This window comes from Brachyistius frenatus, unplaced genomic scaffold, assembly GCF_029030835.1.
Source record: "Brachyistius frenatus isolate BFR_SWC_R1_liver_20210118 unplaced genomic scaffold, ASM2903083v1 Contig_14, whole genome shotgun sequence".
NCBI classification, from domain to species: Eukaryota; Metazoa; Chordata; class Actinopteri; family Embiotocidae; genus Brachyistius; species Brachyistius frenatus.
In genome coordinates, this window is record NW_027210613.1 from 6343215 (window position 1) to 6360133 (window position 16919).

The 16919-nt window shown below is 39.5% G+C and overlaps 1 protein-coding gene across 2 annotated transcripts; it reads left to right on the top strand.

Annotated features, from left to right (window-relative positions):
* Positions 1-8815: 8815 nt before the first annotated feature.
* LOC138617946 (maternal B9.15 protein) lies at positions 8816-16154 on the top strand. Of its 2 annotated transcripts, XM_069693338.1 has the most exons (5): positions 8816-8937; positions 12399-12576; positions 12681-12818; positions 13038-13380; positions 14934-16154. In XM_069693338.1, the coding sequence occupies exons 2-5, from the start codon at positions 12404-12406 to the stop codon at positions 15144-15146; spliced, it is 867 nt and encodes a 288-aa protein (XP_069549439.1). In that variant the 5' UTR covers positions 8816-8937; positions 12399-12403; the 3' UTR covers positions 15147-16154. The 2 variants fall into 2 exon arrangements, with proteins under 2 accessions (XP_069549439.1, XP_069549440.1); XM_069693339.1 differs by lacking the exon at positions 8816-8937 and having other exon boundaries at positions 12234-12576; positions 13038-13359.
* The last annotated feature ends 765 nt before the right edge of the window (positions 16155-16919 follow it).

The following is a 16919-nucleotide window of genomic DNA, read 5'->3' on the forward strand; positions in this document are numbered from 1 at the left end:
CTCCGATTCCAACTCGATTCTTCCTCTCGGTCCCCTCATCCTCACTCTCGAGTTTAGTGCCTTCCCTCTTGACTTGCAGTCCTGCATCTCTATGTCACTCCAACCTCGTCACAGTTTATCCTCTGTTGCCTCGTCTCCTCTTCCTCAGACACCATTTCCCTTTTCTTCACCCATCCGCGCTCAGGACTTTGAAGGGAAACGTGCCTTGTAGACGAAGGAAATCAACACCATGAGGAAAAAGTACGGCAGGGAAAGGCAGCCGATAAAGTCACAGGCAGTAAAGTGAGAGGCAGGCTGATCCGCTGCTGCTGCTGCTGCTCAGTTTGCGGCTGGGACAGCATGTGCTGGAGCTCTGCAGAACCGGTTCCACCGAGAGCTATACCCAGAGGAAAAACAATCACAAGTCTCAGCGGTGCAGAGAAAGAACTGAGAAAACGGAGGGAGAGGGCATCAGTCATCGAGTGTGTATCTATGCGTGTATGTGTGTGAGTGAGTGTATATGTGTATGCAGGACAGGAATCAGGAGAGGAGAGAGGGAGGGACAGATTGACAAAAAAAAAAAAAAAAAAAAAAAAGGAAGGTGGGAGGGATACGTGGAGAGAGGAAAAGGGGAGGAGACATTTTTTCTCAGTTTTCCTGTTCACATTTTTTTCTTTTAATTTTTCCTTTTTGTGAGATGATCCCTATATTGTCTTCATGTAACACAACTGCCTTGTCAATAGGTTATTATTCTGCCTTTCGACGATTGTTTTCTCCTGGTCATATAACCCTTAGTTAAAGCCAGCTGTGTCTTTAAGCCTGTGCACTTGAACTCAGAGAGTGCTTTTCTTTCCTCTATGTACTTCCCCTCTGCTGGCCCCCCAGCACACAGGAAAGAGACACAGCTTGCAGGAGGGAGAGAGAGAGCAGGAGGAGAGAGAGAGAGAGAGAGAGAGAGAGAGAGAGAGAGAGAGAGAGAGAGAGAGAGAGAGAGCAGGACACAGGGGCAAAAAGGGGCAGCAAGAGAAATGCAGATGGGGGAGGGGAAAGGTTTGTAAATGGTGCTTCAAGGCTATGGAAGACTTAGGAATCAGTTCAAGAAATATATATTGTGTACAACATAAAAACATCCAAAAAACATCTTTATCAGAGGACAAGCTTCCTTATTATTGCAGGGGGCTGTGTTGGTGTTAAAGCATGATTAATATGTGTGAAGAAAAGGTTAAGAGAATACACTACCTTTGAATATATTGATTTACAGTATAAAGTATGCCCGTGTGTCTTTAACATCATGAAAGTATACAGTTGAGAGAGTGCAAGGTTAAGGTCAGACCATTAAGCGAAGCCTCACATAGCTGCACAAAATCTCCATGGCAACTGCTGACATACAGGTGAAATGTTTCATAATAAGACAACTCATTTGTGTTGTGGGTCATGAAGTGGACTATTAAACTGGCTTATTTTCCCATTTCTAGTTTGTTTGTTTTCTTTAGAAGAGAAAGAGAGTGGGCAGTCCAATCACCTTGTCCAGACAGTGGGGGAATGAGAGGGGGAGGGGGCAGAGGGGAATTGGGAGCTTTGACTGTAGGCCAGTCTCATGGTAAACTGAACCACAGGAACCTCTAGCAGCACAAGACTTGCATATGTTTAATTGTTCTACATTGAACAAGCTGTCCCTGAGCATTTGTGTATGCAGTCCCAGAGTTTGCACAAATACTTCCTACATTAAAGTTTCATGCAAGTGGAGGGAATTTTATAACTTGAGGGAAAATAATATAAGAGCATTTACAAAGTTAGGTAATGCTTTAAGAGGAAATGGGTCTGAAAAATATCTAATATGTGTCCTGGAAATAGTATAGAGTGCAGATAAGCATACAATCCAAGATACAACAAAAAGTTGTATATAATAAATGAGTATTGAGTAAATATTTACTTTAAATTAAGCTTTTCTATCAAAACCCCAAATTACTTTAAAATTCTGAAAATTATTAGTAAATTACGGCCCTAAATAATGTCACACAATGCTCTATGGTTGTGCCTGCAAATCTCAGAGTTCATCAGCTCACATTCATGTTTCAGTTTCAAAATGTCAGCAGTGAGCTGACAGGAAAGTTGGAGGATTTGAGAGTGAAACTTTAAAAGTAAGAAATGCAGTTTGCAAGCTTTTTAAATAGAAGGCATACATTTGGTACAAGCAGGAAATGTGCTCTGAGTTTGTTGAACAATTATTGATTTATTCTTTAGCTGTTCTTTATCCTTTTCTGTATTGCATTGCTTATTTCCTAATGCACTTAGAAGATGTTTGGAGCTGTAATGTTTGCGGTGTTTAGACTACAGCCATGTGAACCAAGACGAGGGGAATTATAGGTAATTAAAAAGTCCCCCACCAAATTAAATGTAGTGAGAAATTAGTTTCTTGCTGATTTAACCCTATATGAAGTTTAGATGAACATGATATAAGGGTTGATGTAAGGCGGTCTTATCTACAGAGAAAACATGAGTGGAGGGAAAATGTCAACATGACTTGCATAGTGCTTGAACCCTAACAGTGGAGGGCAGTCTGCAAAACTGGAGTAAGGCCACGAAACTTTTCCCCTGAAATATTGGGAGCTTTCCTTAATTACAAATGAGTTTACTTAAGGTGAAACCCAAGTGTTTACTTGGATTTCAGCAATTAGAAATATCAACTGGTTGAATTAGTGCAAGAACAGTTAAGAGTTTGTCCCTTCCATTATAGCTCCCAATTTTTTTTTTTGGCTTGTGACCCTTCACTGCCAAATGCTGTCTTCTTTGGACACCATGTTGCCTAAAGTTGTCAGAGAACTGACATTAGTTTAAAGCTTTGAAAAGGTAAAATGTGCCAGTTTCACAAGATAACAGCAGTGTAATGGCACCACAAGAAGTTTGCCAAATGATCCTCAAACTGTAAGTGTGCAAATTCACAAATTTAGTAGCTAATCAATGCTTTGTTAATGCACTAAATGACTACTTCTGTGTGAAGTTTCATTTTAGACACCAGAGATAATCGGGCTCTGTGGTTTCCCTCACCTGTGCCCAGCAGCATTTTATTCTCTCTCTGAACTCATCAGTGGTGTGTTTGGCCACAGCAGGCAGCTGTTTTCGGACATAAACTTCCTAAAAAAAAAAAAACAAAACATGCATCATCTGCTCAGCAACAAAATGCAGACAAAGTTGAAAACTAGTTGGTGAATACAGTGGACCATTCCGCTGCTCAAGAGTCAGATAATTCCCCTCAAGAGCCACTAGAGAGAAAAAAAATATATATATATTTTTTTTAGCTCTCTCAGGAACACCTCAAGGGAAATTTCACTTGAACTCAATGATGAGCTGATGTGAACTTGGTGGTCATAGGTCAAAGGTCAGTGTGGCCGATAAACATGTGACCATAATTCAAGAATTTATACACTAACTATGACAAAATTTCACACAAATGTGGGATAGGATAAAATGATGAATTGATAACATGTTATATCTAAAAGGTCAACTTTACTGGGATGTCATAACATTCAACAAAAGCACTTTTCTGTCCATTATTCAAAACTTGAGGAGATGGATATCATATTTCACATTTGGTCAGATATTGAATTGTTTACAAATATCTTTGCTGTCCACCCTGAAACTGTGGTGATTGCAGATATATTCTATGCCGTAGGTTTTATATATTCATGAAGCATCCATGTTTTAGGATGTGTAGCGTCAACCTCCATATTTTGAAGTATTATCTAATGACATGGCTACAAGTTTGTGTTCTCACAGTGAGGCAGTAATTCTAGTTTTCAACGCTATTTTCTAAGATCAAGACCGAAAGTTTCATATCAAACAAAATTTTGTGTGGATACACTTTTTCTCCTTCCTCACCTGCTTAATAATTTTGTGCCCACTTGGATTTCTCTTGTGACGCCTCAGAGTTTACAGACCAACAGGTTGACAGCATGTGCCCCACCTCATGCAGCAGGTTAAGGGCCTGTTACTGTGATTCTACAATAAACATGTAGACCACTTAAGGTGGAGCAGGAGTTCATATTTTTTTTAGCTTGGTCTAGCATCCATAATCGAGCATTAGAAAAAAAGCATTTTAAAGCCTCAACCTAATGAATGTAATTAAGCTGATTTTGATATGGTAAAGACATGAAATTCTTCATAATTTTGTTTTATCATCTTATTGCTGTGAATTGGCACCAAACTGAAAAAGGCCAACGTTTTTAATCTAAAGAGAGCGCATTGGTGTAATGCATTACAAATACAAAGAAGTATCGACCCGCTGACAGGTGGAGAGGATTTGTGGGAGGGTGGGGGTTGATAAAGGTCAGAGGAGGTGTGTGCTTTTGTTAAAGAGGCAGCTCCAGACTTAACCACATTACTGGAGGCCGGAGAGGACGGAGAGGGACTGGATACCAAGAGACACACTTCTCTCTCTTAATGCAGACAAACTATTCCCCCAGCCCAAGGACAATCATTACCTGAGGGGAAAGAGGCAGCATGTGCGTTAGGGGAAGAAATGCTTATACTGGCGCTGATCTTGAAAGGGTCTGGACGATCGATCGCATTAAGCTCCCTGCGAAAGAGAGAAATCAATATGTTTTTAAAGGCGAAGCAGGCTGCATGTGGTGGATGCGTGTGGGCTTCATTGATACCGCCAGACGCGTTCAGAGAGAAGCTGTTCCTGAAAAAGAAATATCACATTTCGAGGTCAAGCGGTTTCATTTCCAATGCTTAATCTATAAAATCATGATACTTGTGAGAAAATTGTACATGGAAACATGCATGTGAGAGTATGAAATGTCCCAGTTTGGGTTCCCATTATCACAGCAGTATATATTGGCCAGTGTTTGAGGAGCACAAAATGACAATGACAGGAAAAATAAATAATTTTCAGATGGAAAAGGTTCTGCAGAAGCATTTGAGTTCTATGAGGCTACATCAGGAGTAGAAAGAAAATAAATAAATTACCTGTGGCTCTTTGAGACAACTAATTGTTTGTTTAAACACACTGCAGTGGAATCAGGTCTTACAGTTAACAACAGGGATATGGAGTGGGAAGGAGGTCAACAAGTGCAAAGTCTGAGAAACAGAGACGGAAGGGAAACCAAGACAGAGAAGGCAATTTAATTTCCATCAGTTGTCAAAACAATGCCAATCAATACAAAAGACACCTACTCCTCAACATTTTCTACAGCTCCCATCCCTCTGTATTTCTCTCTCTCTCTCAGGCCCACTCACAGCAATAATTTACTCATGACTTGGCATCTGGGGCAGGGAGTGTGGTCCAGTAGAGGCAGGGGTGAAGAAAAATCCACACAGACACGGTCCTCAACCACAAGAATCCTAATGGACACACAAAGAAACCAACTGATCAACGGGTAAATTAGTGAGAGAAAGAAAGGAAAGTAGGAATACAGATGTGCACAGCAGAGTGATAACATATGATAAATAGAGGTGTGTGACTGTGTGACTTATGTATGAAATAATACAGAGCTATCTAAGGTTCAAGAAGTCCTACAAAAACGCACTAATCTAGACAAGCCTGAAAAGAGTCTTTGACTAAAAGAGGTGAAGGGTTGCTGGTCTGTTATGCCGTGAATGGTTAATGATACCTGAAAAACAAAGGGATGATGGACTAAGAGGAGATGTATGGAGCAGTGAAGATAGAGAAACAAAAGCAGTTGAGTTTCTAATGTGGTAGACTTTGTGCCAGTAACTCCACTAACAGGATGAAATAATAAAAAAAAGACACCAGTCTGCCCTCCAGTGGTCACCAAGTGAAACTGTCTCAAGTGAAATGCAACTCAATAAAATGTAAAAAGCAGTAATTGCAAGTAACAGAGTACATTTACTGAAGCATGTTACTTATGCACAGTTTAGCTACTTACACATACACACATGTAGACGCTTTTTTTTTTTTTTTGACAGTGGACACACACCAGCTCTGCTGCGAGAAAATGATATTGAAAGGGAATATGATGAGATTAAACACTACGGCATACAGAACTGTCCTGTAAATATGATACGAGTCTGCACTGTGATTTACAGCTGCAGTCTCGCAGTCTGTGTTGCTGTGAACTGTTGGTATTTATGGAGGCTTTATTGATCCTAAACATAGACTCACGGCTTGTTATGGCTGGAGCTCTGAGGTCAAACGAGCACTGGGTGTATATGACAGAATTACAGTTTACCATTCTTTGAAAATAAAACCAGATAAATCTAAAACAGGAAAAAAATATCTGGCACTTTTTTTATGAAACAAAAGAACTGCATTGATAAAAAAAAAACATATTTAGGACATTATAAACCAGCTGTGTAATGCAGTTACAGTATTCACATGCCATTTTTTTTTTACCACAAAATCCAAATAGAAATTTGACTAAACAGGTACTTGAGATACTTGTACTTTATTAAAGTATTTTATACTTGTTTTTTCGAGCCAAAAACTATACTTTATACTCCACTGCATTTATCTGTTGATTACTTGGCAGATAAAGTTTAATAAACAACACATATGATCATCTTACAAAATATGTAAATAATATACAGTATATAAAGTGCTTACTTTACCTTACTCCAATTCAACTGACTTGAAATGAAGAAATATTTATAGTTTGATGATATAATGAATAAAATAGAAAGAGTAGGGAGCACTTTACATGTTTCTGATGAAACTTTTGACTGCATTTTTTTTTTTTAACTAAGTACTTAAGTAAAGGATCTTACTTCTTTGACCACTGCAGAAAATGACATACAACTTTTGGTAAGATAGTAAAAGATTAAACAAAAACGTACAGAAACTCTTTAACGGTCTAACTCCATATTTCAGTGTGACAAAGTTTTCTAGCTTTGCACATGCTTTCAGCAACTCATTTCACAGGTATATAATGCACTGAGAAGCAAATCTTGGAATTTGCTTTACAGCATCTTTAACGCTGCTTTTAGTGATCCGTTTCCTTCTTGAGATTAATTGTATTATTTAAAGTGTCACACTGTAAAAGTCAAATTAATTTGAATTTACTAACAAGCAAATCACTGCTGTCAAACCTGGACAGCAAGTCTGCTGGAGTTTTAAATGTCAGTGTAGTGTTTATTCAAAACCATAATCCTTTGTAAAGCAATGAAAATGATTTTTTAACAATTATGAATTATAAAGAAATATCATTGTAGATTAAATACTATTATACAACTGTTGAATTGAAGAAAACTCATTAACCAATTAAAACTGCAAGCAGTGATGTGCGGGCCTTCGCACGGCGCACGTCGGGGATCCAGCAGATCGGGGCCGCGGGCTCCCCGACGTGCAGCGTGCGAGGAACCGCAAGAAATTTCCCCTCGGGGATTAATAAAGTGTATAAAATAAAAAAATAAAAATAAAATAAATATCCCCGCTTGCAGTTTTAATTATTTGCTCGTTTCCTGTTGCCAGCAGGGGGCGCTGTGACTACGAGCAAATAAGCGGTGTCTTCAGCGCGGTTATCAAAGATGTAATGTTTGAGGAAGATCGGAATATGTACATAAATGTTATAGCAACTTGTAGTTTCATGGCGAGACACTCAAAATGGCCACCACGCCACGGGCAAACTGTTGGACGAAAACAAATTCTTTTGATAACTTTTCATCTCCCAGGTGTTAAGATAAGACAGATTTTTTTTTTAATTTAATAATTTAATTTAATTACTTATTTTAATTTAAGTCAATTTAATTGTTTAATTCAATGTAATTATTTAATTTAATGTAATTCAAATTTTATTTAATTACATATTTTAATTTAATTTAATTAGATTTAAATCAATTTAATTTAATGTAATTTAATGACAAAAAAGTCATACTATAGCATGCCATCCAACTTATGAAAAAAAACCTCATACCATATCATGTCGTCCACAATATCTAAAAAAAAGTCATACTATAGCAAAATATGCTCGTTGAGGTCATGATGCCAAGAGACTTTTTTGTACATCTCGGTGTGATACACATATCCAACGAATTTTGTGTGTGTAGGTGAAACTAGGTGCCGGGGCTGCAGTTTAGGGGGCAGTGGGCAGCCTATTGACCATGCCCTCTCACGACTCCACGAAAATATGTCATTTTTCGCCGGAAGAGACGCGCGTACCAACTTTTAGGAGTTTTTTTTTAGTATGATAAAGCCTCTAAAAACATGACAACTTTGTCCGGATATGAAAGCGGAAGAATAATAATTCCTTGGATAACAATAGGGCTTTCGCACCTGGGCTCGGGCCCTAATTATTTGGCACAAACATGTCAGCACTCAGATGTGCGTAGATTTTCTTGTTTAAGAAAATATCCCCAAGAAAACATTGGCAATGACAGAATCTTCATAAGAACTGCGCAAGTGGGAAGAAATTAATTCTGAAGAACGGTTGGTGAATGTGGCCCGATGTTTTGGAAATATATTCCCACGGGACAGCATAGTATTTACATTTTATTTTGATTATCCTGACACAAGTTTCGCCCTTGATAAGTATACCATAATGTCACTGCAATCTGCCGCACACAGTCAACCCTTTAACAAAAATAGATTAGCGGTAAATTAATCTTAATCTTAATCTTAATCTTAATCTTAATCTTAATCTTAATCTTAATATGTGTGCGTATTACTTCAAATGTCACCATAGGAGAGAACAAACGCGGCTACAAGTAATGCCACCCCCCCTCGGGCTGTTTAACCGTTATCTGCCCATATTAGGGCAGGGCGGGGTGTCGCTCTCCCTCAGACAGCCAGTCAGCGCTTGAGTCACAGCTCTGAGTAAAGGAAGTGAGTCACGCTGACGGTAACATTACGTCCGCGTTGCAGCAGCACGGACGAGCAGAGCCGAGAACAAGGAAGCAACATGTGCTGACCACAATAACCTCAACACATTGGGGCAGACGAGCTGACAGGTAACAGACACGATAAGAGGCGAAGATCCGAGGACACACACCGACTGCTGGGTAATTTCATTTAAAGGACATTTTTTTAAAACGTGAGTACCACTTTGTCTTTAAAAGCAACCTGCCTAAAGAAAAAGATCAGTTAATGTGCGCTCATTGGTTAAATCATTGCTGTCCTGTTAGTTACATTGTTGAGTTGGTTACTGGGATTTACACTTCAATCGGTTTATGGCAAATTGTTGAGTTTTTCTTTTTGTTTATGACTTCGGTGTTTGACCCAACACAACTTGCTTTCACTTCTAACTATCTCAAACTGTGTCAATAAAAGTACGTGACCTGTCCTTGTTCACCTCAATAATATAGCGTATCTGCCGAATTGAAGCCGAAGGCTGGTTTCTGCTAACTTTCTTCCACTTTGGGGAGTTTCCGCACTGAAAAACCCCCCCGAGTGCGTTATTTCCAGCCTGTAGCATAAAGTTTCCTTTCTCACAGCAGAAAGAGACAGGCGACAGACAGAGTAAAGAATGAATTAGTTGTCTCGTGGTTTTTTTCTCTACTTTTTGTAGTTGTGATGGATATCCACGCACAAAGCACCTGCACTTTTTCTTGAATCACGTTGTGTCCTCGATTGTTTCACGCAAGCATAAAAAAAACGAGTGTGGTAGAGTTGGTTTGTAAATATTTAGCTACCTGTAAACGGTCTGTTAATCACCTTTTACAAGTCATATAATGCTTTTCATTATTGATTATTCTGTGATTATCATCTCGATTAATTGATTGGCTCAGTGGTCTTTAAAATGTCAGAAAATGGTGAACTATGTCGACCAGTGTTTTCCAAAGCCCAATGTGCAGCTTACATTGTTTTGTTTCGACAAACTTTACAAAACCAAACTATATTTACTTTATTATCATGGAGGACTAAAGGACTCGCATATATACATTCACATTTAAGCAGCTGAAATCAAATAGTTTCAGAATATTTTCTATTAAAAAATGACTAATAACAATTCATTGATTATCAAAATAGATTTGTCCATCAGCTTATTGACTATTTTTTTTTAGCAGTTTTTCTCCTGTTCAAGCTGTTTGGTCTAGTTTAAGACGCACAAAGTAATTGTTGGCCAACGACAGGAGCACACCAAGAACCTGATAAGAGGCAGACAAAAGAAAGGATCCAGCCACTGCTCCGTAGCAGACCAACATCTGAACAGAGTGTCAATGGTATGTTGGAGTTAAACACTGAAACTGCATTGGGGGCAAGTCTGACTCTGCAAACAGGTCAAGTTGTTTTGTTTGCATATAAAATCAAAACAACACCAGCAGAGCCTGTGATAATGGCAGCATGTCACTGTTCAGCAAACAAACATGCGAGAAACATGGTGTGCAGATTCAGAAGTTGTTCCTGTACTTCATTTTAGGGCATCACTGAACTTCTGATTAGACCAAGGAAGTTACATTTTCAGGTGAAGTAATCTGAATAAACAGACATCACCAGTGATTTAACCCTCTTTTGGTTTATAGATCCATATATCTTTCATTTGTATGATGCAAGCCATTTGAAAACACGACTCAACCCAGCTGTCTTCAGCAGAATACTATACACTGAAACAGCAGATAGGGGTGTGTGTGTGTGTGTGTGTGTGTGTGTGTGTGTGTGTGTGTGTGTGTGTGTGTGTGTGTGTGTGTGTGTGTGTGTGTGTGTGTGTGTGTGTGTGTGTGTGTGTGTGTCTTGCTTGTTGTCTATGAACACCTGACCACAAGGACAAAAAGTAGTTCAGGACAATTGAAAGAAAATTGAAATGCATCACTGTCATACGGGAAAATGTCACCAAAACATCAACCTTTTATTTCCAAAGAATACCAGCCTGATGTTCAGCTTTGTTACAGTTTATCTTTCGAATAATCCAGGACAAGTTTAAAAAAATGTTTTTTGCAAGCAATGCCTAAAACAATTTACAAATAAATGAAAAGAAAAGTGATTGCAGCTTTTGGTTGTTTATTACCTGATTGTTTCATCAGTTAACAATAATAAAACAATAATAACTGGTCAAATTAGTTCAATGATAATCAGTTTGTCTGAGAAATTCAAAGTCATTCAATTTGCAGATACGTAGTTTAAGCAATTCAAATGTTATCACAATGATGTGCAGTTTATTGCAAGACACTCGTACTGTAGCCTTTAAAACCAAAAAGTAGTGTCCTCTTGTATTATCTAAAACAGATGAAGATTGTTACTTATCCCTGAATATTGTTTTATTCTCCATTCAGATAATTGATTTAAATTGGCCGAGGGATCATGTTAACTTATTATCATTACTCATTCCTTTTTTTTTTTTTCTGTTTAAAAGACAAACATCGAATAATAACGCTCAGGAGGTATAAAAGGGATCAGGGTCATATTCATTCAGTGCTAACTTTTAAAGTCACTTAATCCCAAAATGCTTTAAGGCATCTACTAAAAACACTGTCAGTTAAAACACCTCATTTGTTCTGAACGATGCTCAACCCGTAGCCTCTTAAACACAGGATTAGGAGGAATTCAAGAGAGCAAGCCCTCTTTAACATTCTTCACAGTCGCAAGTAGAAATCTGAAACTAGAAACCCTTCTGGAAAAACTTGTGTTCGCGTGCATGTGTGTCAGTCAAGGAAGCGTCCTACAGGTCAGCATGTTGCAAGATGTGTAACCTTTTGGTGGGGAAGATGTTTAGTTGATGAGTGAAATGAAAAACAGACTGAACTAAGGACACAACAACAACAACAACAACCTGAAGAATATGTTTGACCCCGTTTACCTCGCAGACAGATAATTGACAGGAATATCAAAGCGGCTATTTGAACACCTAAACATGAGGCTGCTCACACATCGATGCTCTTACAGTTCATGCAATGCCAAAACATTTGTTACTCTAACTTGTTGTGTCGCAGGTTCATCACTACTGTTAGGGGAAGGCTGTGGCTGCATCACCGGAGCAAATAATAATTTTCTCTCACAACACATTACACACACTGAAGCAATAGTGGTGTGTCTTTAGCCACAATAACAAAGGACTGTGCACCTCAAAAGTTTAAGGCTGGACTTTCTTTTCAGGGACATCAGCAGGATGTAAGCACACTCGGCATTAGCTCGCTCTGTTGCAAGGTCTGAATTTCCTTGGCCTCTGCTGAACACACTTCTCTCTGGTCAGGTTGACACTGGCGCTCAACATAAACAGATATGCTATCAGAAGACAAACAGCACACCGAGCTCATAGGATTTGCATGTCAAAATACTTAAATGTCACCATGGCAGCACTTGTTTGCATCTCGTTTGCCTATGTGTCAATAAGCTGTAGCCTTTTGGCAACACAGCCATGTCAACATCTGTAAAACGCCCGACACGCACTTCACACATGCTTAACGCTGAGCTCTCCTGGCTCAGGGAACCTGCACAGGGAAGACCTTTTATTGCTGCAGCTGTAGTTCCTGCTCCTTCACAGCTCATTGTAGGGAAGTCACAGCAATATGTTTTTCTTTTTCCACAGACACCATGAAAAGAGAGGTAAAGGCCGGAGTCAACTTCCTCAAATGCCTGGCGGTGGCACGCGGCAAGCTCGATGAAGCCAAAGCGGAATTGTTTGCTGAGAAGCTGGAGGAACTTTTACGTGAAAAATACAACGACCACTGGTACCCTGACTGTCCCAGCAAAGGCCAAGCATATAGGTAATCATCAGCATAAAATATGCACACTGATCTAAGCCAGTGATGAGCCTTAAATTCTCTGTGCTGCAGAAAACACAGAACTTATCATGTTTAAACCCTCACAGATGCATTCGGATAAATAATGGAGTGCCTTGTGATAAAGTGGTTCTGAAGGCTTGTGAGGAGAGTGAGCTCACACCCAGCAAGCTGGGACTGTTGCCTGAGATCACACTTTGGATTGACCCACTGGAGGTGTGTGCAAGGTGAGTCACTGGCTGGCCTGCTGAGGCAAAGAATGACACAGACAGACGCGTTTCAAAACAAGGAGGCCTTTCTCAGTCTAGCCGAGAATTACGAGTGAGCTGTCATAGTGATGCATTTAGTGAAACACGGGTTCAAATATGTGGGCAGTCAAAAAGTAGGAATGTGGGTGACAGTTAAACTAAACGTGTGGCTTAAAATAATCCACTGCCTCTTCACAGGTCTGGAGAAAACGGCAGGCCCTTCACAGTAGCCAGTTTCAGTGAAAAAGAGGAAGAAGAAGACGAGGAGGGTGTGAAGGGTGCCAAAGATGGCGCCTCGGTGCACTCGTTAAATCTGGACACGTCAGATTACCACTCTGCTACCTCTTCGGATTGTGGCTCCACTGCGTCAAGCGACACAGAGGAGGAGGCAAAAGACGGCGAGATGGAGGGACAGCAGGAGAAAGGAGAGGAGGTTGTCAAGAAGAAAGCAGAAGGAGACACCTACACAATAGCGATGGTGCCCAGGATTCGGAAGCACCATGGAGAAGTACCAAATAAGGTCAAATACGGCATAAATATGGTACATTTTTCTCTCTTTTTTTTTTTTACAACCATCTGTTGTTACATCACAGAAGCTTACTTATTAGTATTGTCTGTATAGCTAAATCATGACAAATATCTGCTCTCGGTCAATCCAAAATGTTAAAAAAAAACCTTAAACCTGAATATTTAAGAAAGTAAAAGTGAGGTTTTGGCTTTCTTAGGAGAATAATATGTGTGCACAAGTATTGGGCAACTATTAGTGTGCAGAATTATTATGCAACTCAATGAAAAATGAAAATGTTCCCATGTCACTTTTCCCAACTCATTTTCATCTGTTAAAGTGAGAATAATAAACAAACAACGCAATTTACAAATAAACATTTCTGACATTTAAAAAAAAAAAAAAAAAAAAAAAAAAATCAGTGACCAATATAGCCACCCTTCATTTCAATAACAGTAATAAGCCTTCCATTCATGGATTCTGTCAGTTTCTTGATCTGTTGACAATCAACTTTTTGTGCAGCAGCAACCACAGCCTCCCAGACACTGTTCAGAGAGGTGGACTGTTTTCCTTCACCGTAAATCTCCCGTTTAAGAAGGCCCCACAAGTTCTCAATAGGGTTCAGGTCAGGTGAGGAAGGGGGCCATGTCATTATTCTTTCATCTTTAAGGCCTTTACTAGCTACCCACGCAGTGGAATACTTCGATGCATGCGAGGGAGCGTTGTCCTGCATAAAAATCATGGCCTTCTTGAAAGATGCAGACTTTTTCCTGAACCACTGCTTGAAGAAAGTGTCTTCTAAAAACTGGCAGTAGGTTTGGGAGTTGATTTTGAGTCCTTCTTCAACCCGAAAAGGTCCAACTAGCATTACAAATACACTTCACCTGATATGCTTAAATCCAATAGGCATTCAAGCTTGGAGTTGGAAAATATGCATAAAAATGATGATGCGGTCAAATTACTCACTTGCCTAATAATTGTGCACACAGTGTACAGAATTTGGACCCCCCAGCAGGTCCACACATTTATCCCGTTTGTATCTTCCCAACGTTTGCGATGCATCGGCAAATCTCTCGAGTTACGTCTTTGAACTGGACATACATCTCGAACGAGTGCCGATTTCTGTGCGCAGAGTATCTGATCTGTTAGCAAATGGAAAATGAGGGCCGACAATGTATTAGTGGGAATTTGGCATCGTTGTTTTATTTTTCAATAGGATTTGTTGTGATTGTGAATGTGTAAAATATAGAATATAGCCAGCCTTATTTCTTTACGAAAAAACAACCATATGAGGTTAAGTAGATTTTGGACAAAGTGATACGCACCTATAGTGAATTTACAACCCAGTCCACACATTCTTACACCCTCCAAAAGTACAAAATGTGTCTATTTTGTGTTGTACCCACTAACTATTTTTATGGATAAGTCATCCCATGTGATTATGTTTCAGTATTGCATGTTCTAGAAAGGAAAAGTCCCATTGATTCCACCCATGTAGACAAAAATGTGCACACTGCATTTTGTAGCTTTGTAAAGTCTCCACAATCCCTGACAATCTCTTTTACTCTCCAATCTTTCTCTCTGTTCAGCTCCCGGCCAGCCTCCAGTACTTCTACCACACTGCACCAGTTTGGCCTCAGTACAAGAAGGGTGCTCCAGTGTTCCTCACCACAGTGTGCGCACCTCCAGTACCGCCACCTCCGCCCCAGCAGGTTTTTGGTTACTACTTCTTGCCGCAGTCCCCCCCGCAGTTCATCGTGCCTCAGGCCACCCTGCAGCCGTGGGCAGCCGTGAAGTGTTAGACCGTCCAAGACCTGTAGGGTGAAGGGCGGATAGGGCATTATTAGCTCCTTCAACTGAGCCATTTGGTGTCAGGTCTCTTGTGTTCAGCTAAACTTGGGCCAAAAAAGAACATTTGTAACTGTAATTTCGAAGTTATTCCTCACACAGTCTGTAATAATTCCTGTTTCTTTATCACTTCTGGTAACTCCCAGTTGATCGCTTGTACTCAGCACAGAGATGCCACTGAACTTGAGTGAAAACTGTATATTCAATCTGTCATGTCTGCGCTGCAAATTTTCTTACGTACTGTGCTTATTAAGAATGATGCAAGTCACTGGGTGCTTAAACTAACTCAGGAACTCTCAGCAATATGTTAAATGCCAAATAATTGTCTTCCCATGTTTGTCACTTGTGATAATCTTTGCCAGTTCTCTCACCAAATATGATGCACTGTGTAGACGTCACAGTTGATCATTGTAAAATGTGATTCAGGGTTTTAATGTATTGTAGCTGGAGTGACAATATCTGTACATTAAGAAGAATATTTTTTACAAAACTGTTTGTAAATATTATAGCACATCAACCATAGACTGATGAACACTTTCTAATCTTACTAGTTTATTGTAATTTATTTGACCACCAGTGGATGGCACTCAAGTCACACCTCTTTTTTGTTTTTTTGTATTAACTATGCTTTCTGTATGTTGCAAATCCAACTGCACACTATATCCATTTTTTTTTTAAAGCTTAAACCTTCTTTGCTGTCAATGAATTGTATAGCTATTTTTCAGGGGAATCCGCTTGCTCAAAGCTTTTTAAAGTGTATATTGTAAAGAACATTTGTTGCTATGAGAATCTGCTACAGCTATAAGTCCGAGTACAAATGCATGCCTTACTCACCCAATCATGTAATTATTTGGATGACTATTTTACTGTTCATGTCACTTTGAAGCTTATCCGTGTTCATGGTTCTGCTTTCACCTTTTGTTTGCACTTGACCTTATTATAAAGGATTAAATTGACTTTACCTGAAATTATAAGTTGTTCTTTGGCTTATTTGTATAATCAGTACTTTTGAGTGATGTATTGTCTGTGTTTTCTCACATACAAAATATTTTTGACCAGGCCTTAGAAAACACGACAGTTTGAACACACTACTTGGACTCATCCTGTCACAGACCTGTGAGGAGCATCGTTACCGCCAGCAGGATCTGCAGGATGCTGCAGCGGAAGTACTCCTGTGTGCTGGCTGCGTCATCAAGACCAAGGTCATGACGCTGTTCCTGCTTCAACAGACCCAATAGAGGAGGTCGAAGGGGAAGAGTTTGTCTCAGTGTTTGTTTTGGCCTATGAAGGACTTTTGAACTTTTGAATTCATTTGCAGCAAATGAAAGTGTATCTTGGCACCTCAGACTGTCAAAATAAATTGAGTACAGGGTGAGATGGCAAGAGAAAATGATAAAGCAGTCAGAACACAAATGGAGGATGCAATATTAAATGATTAAATAAGCAAATTTGCAGGGATGTTTTCTAAAGACTACAGGCATTAAACAACTTAGATAAAAATACTGAGGTGATGACAGCCGTGACCCATTGGTAATCTTGGCAAACCTTGACTGGTGTTTTGAATGTGCAGCAACAAGTTGGGGGGGGGGGGTGTGTGTGTGTGTGTGAATGCACTCAACTGCGCGATATGACTCTATAGTTGCTGGGGAGCCAGTGCGCACCGCTATAGCAGTGCGTAAATAAAATTTAAACCTTGAGTTTAATTTTTTATAGATTATTTAATTTTT

What these genes read in the sequence shown, in the direction of transcription:
- LOC138617946 (XM_069693338.1), top strand. Translation starts at nt 12,404, where the DNA reads ATGAAAAGAGAGGTAAAGGCCGGAGTCAACTTCCTCAAATGCCTGGCG. An exon ending in AGCAAAGGCCAAGCATATAG is followed by an intron (nt 12,577 to 12,680) that starts GTAATCATCAGC and finishes AAACCCTCACAG; the next exon opens with ATGCATTCGGATAAATAATG. An exon ending in CCACTGGAGGTGTGTGCAAG is followed by an intron (nt 12,819 to 13,037) that starts GTGAGTCACTGG and finishes GCCTCTTCACAG; the next exon opens with GTCTGGAGAAAACGGCAGGC.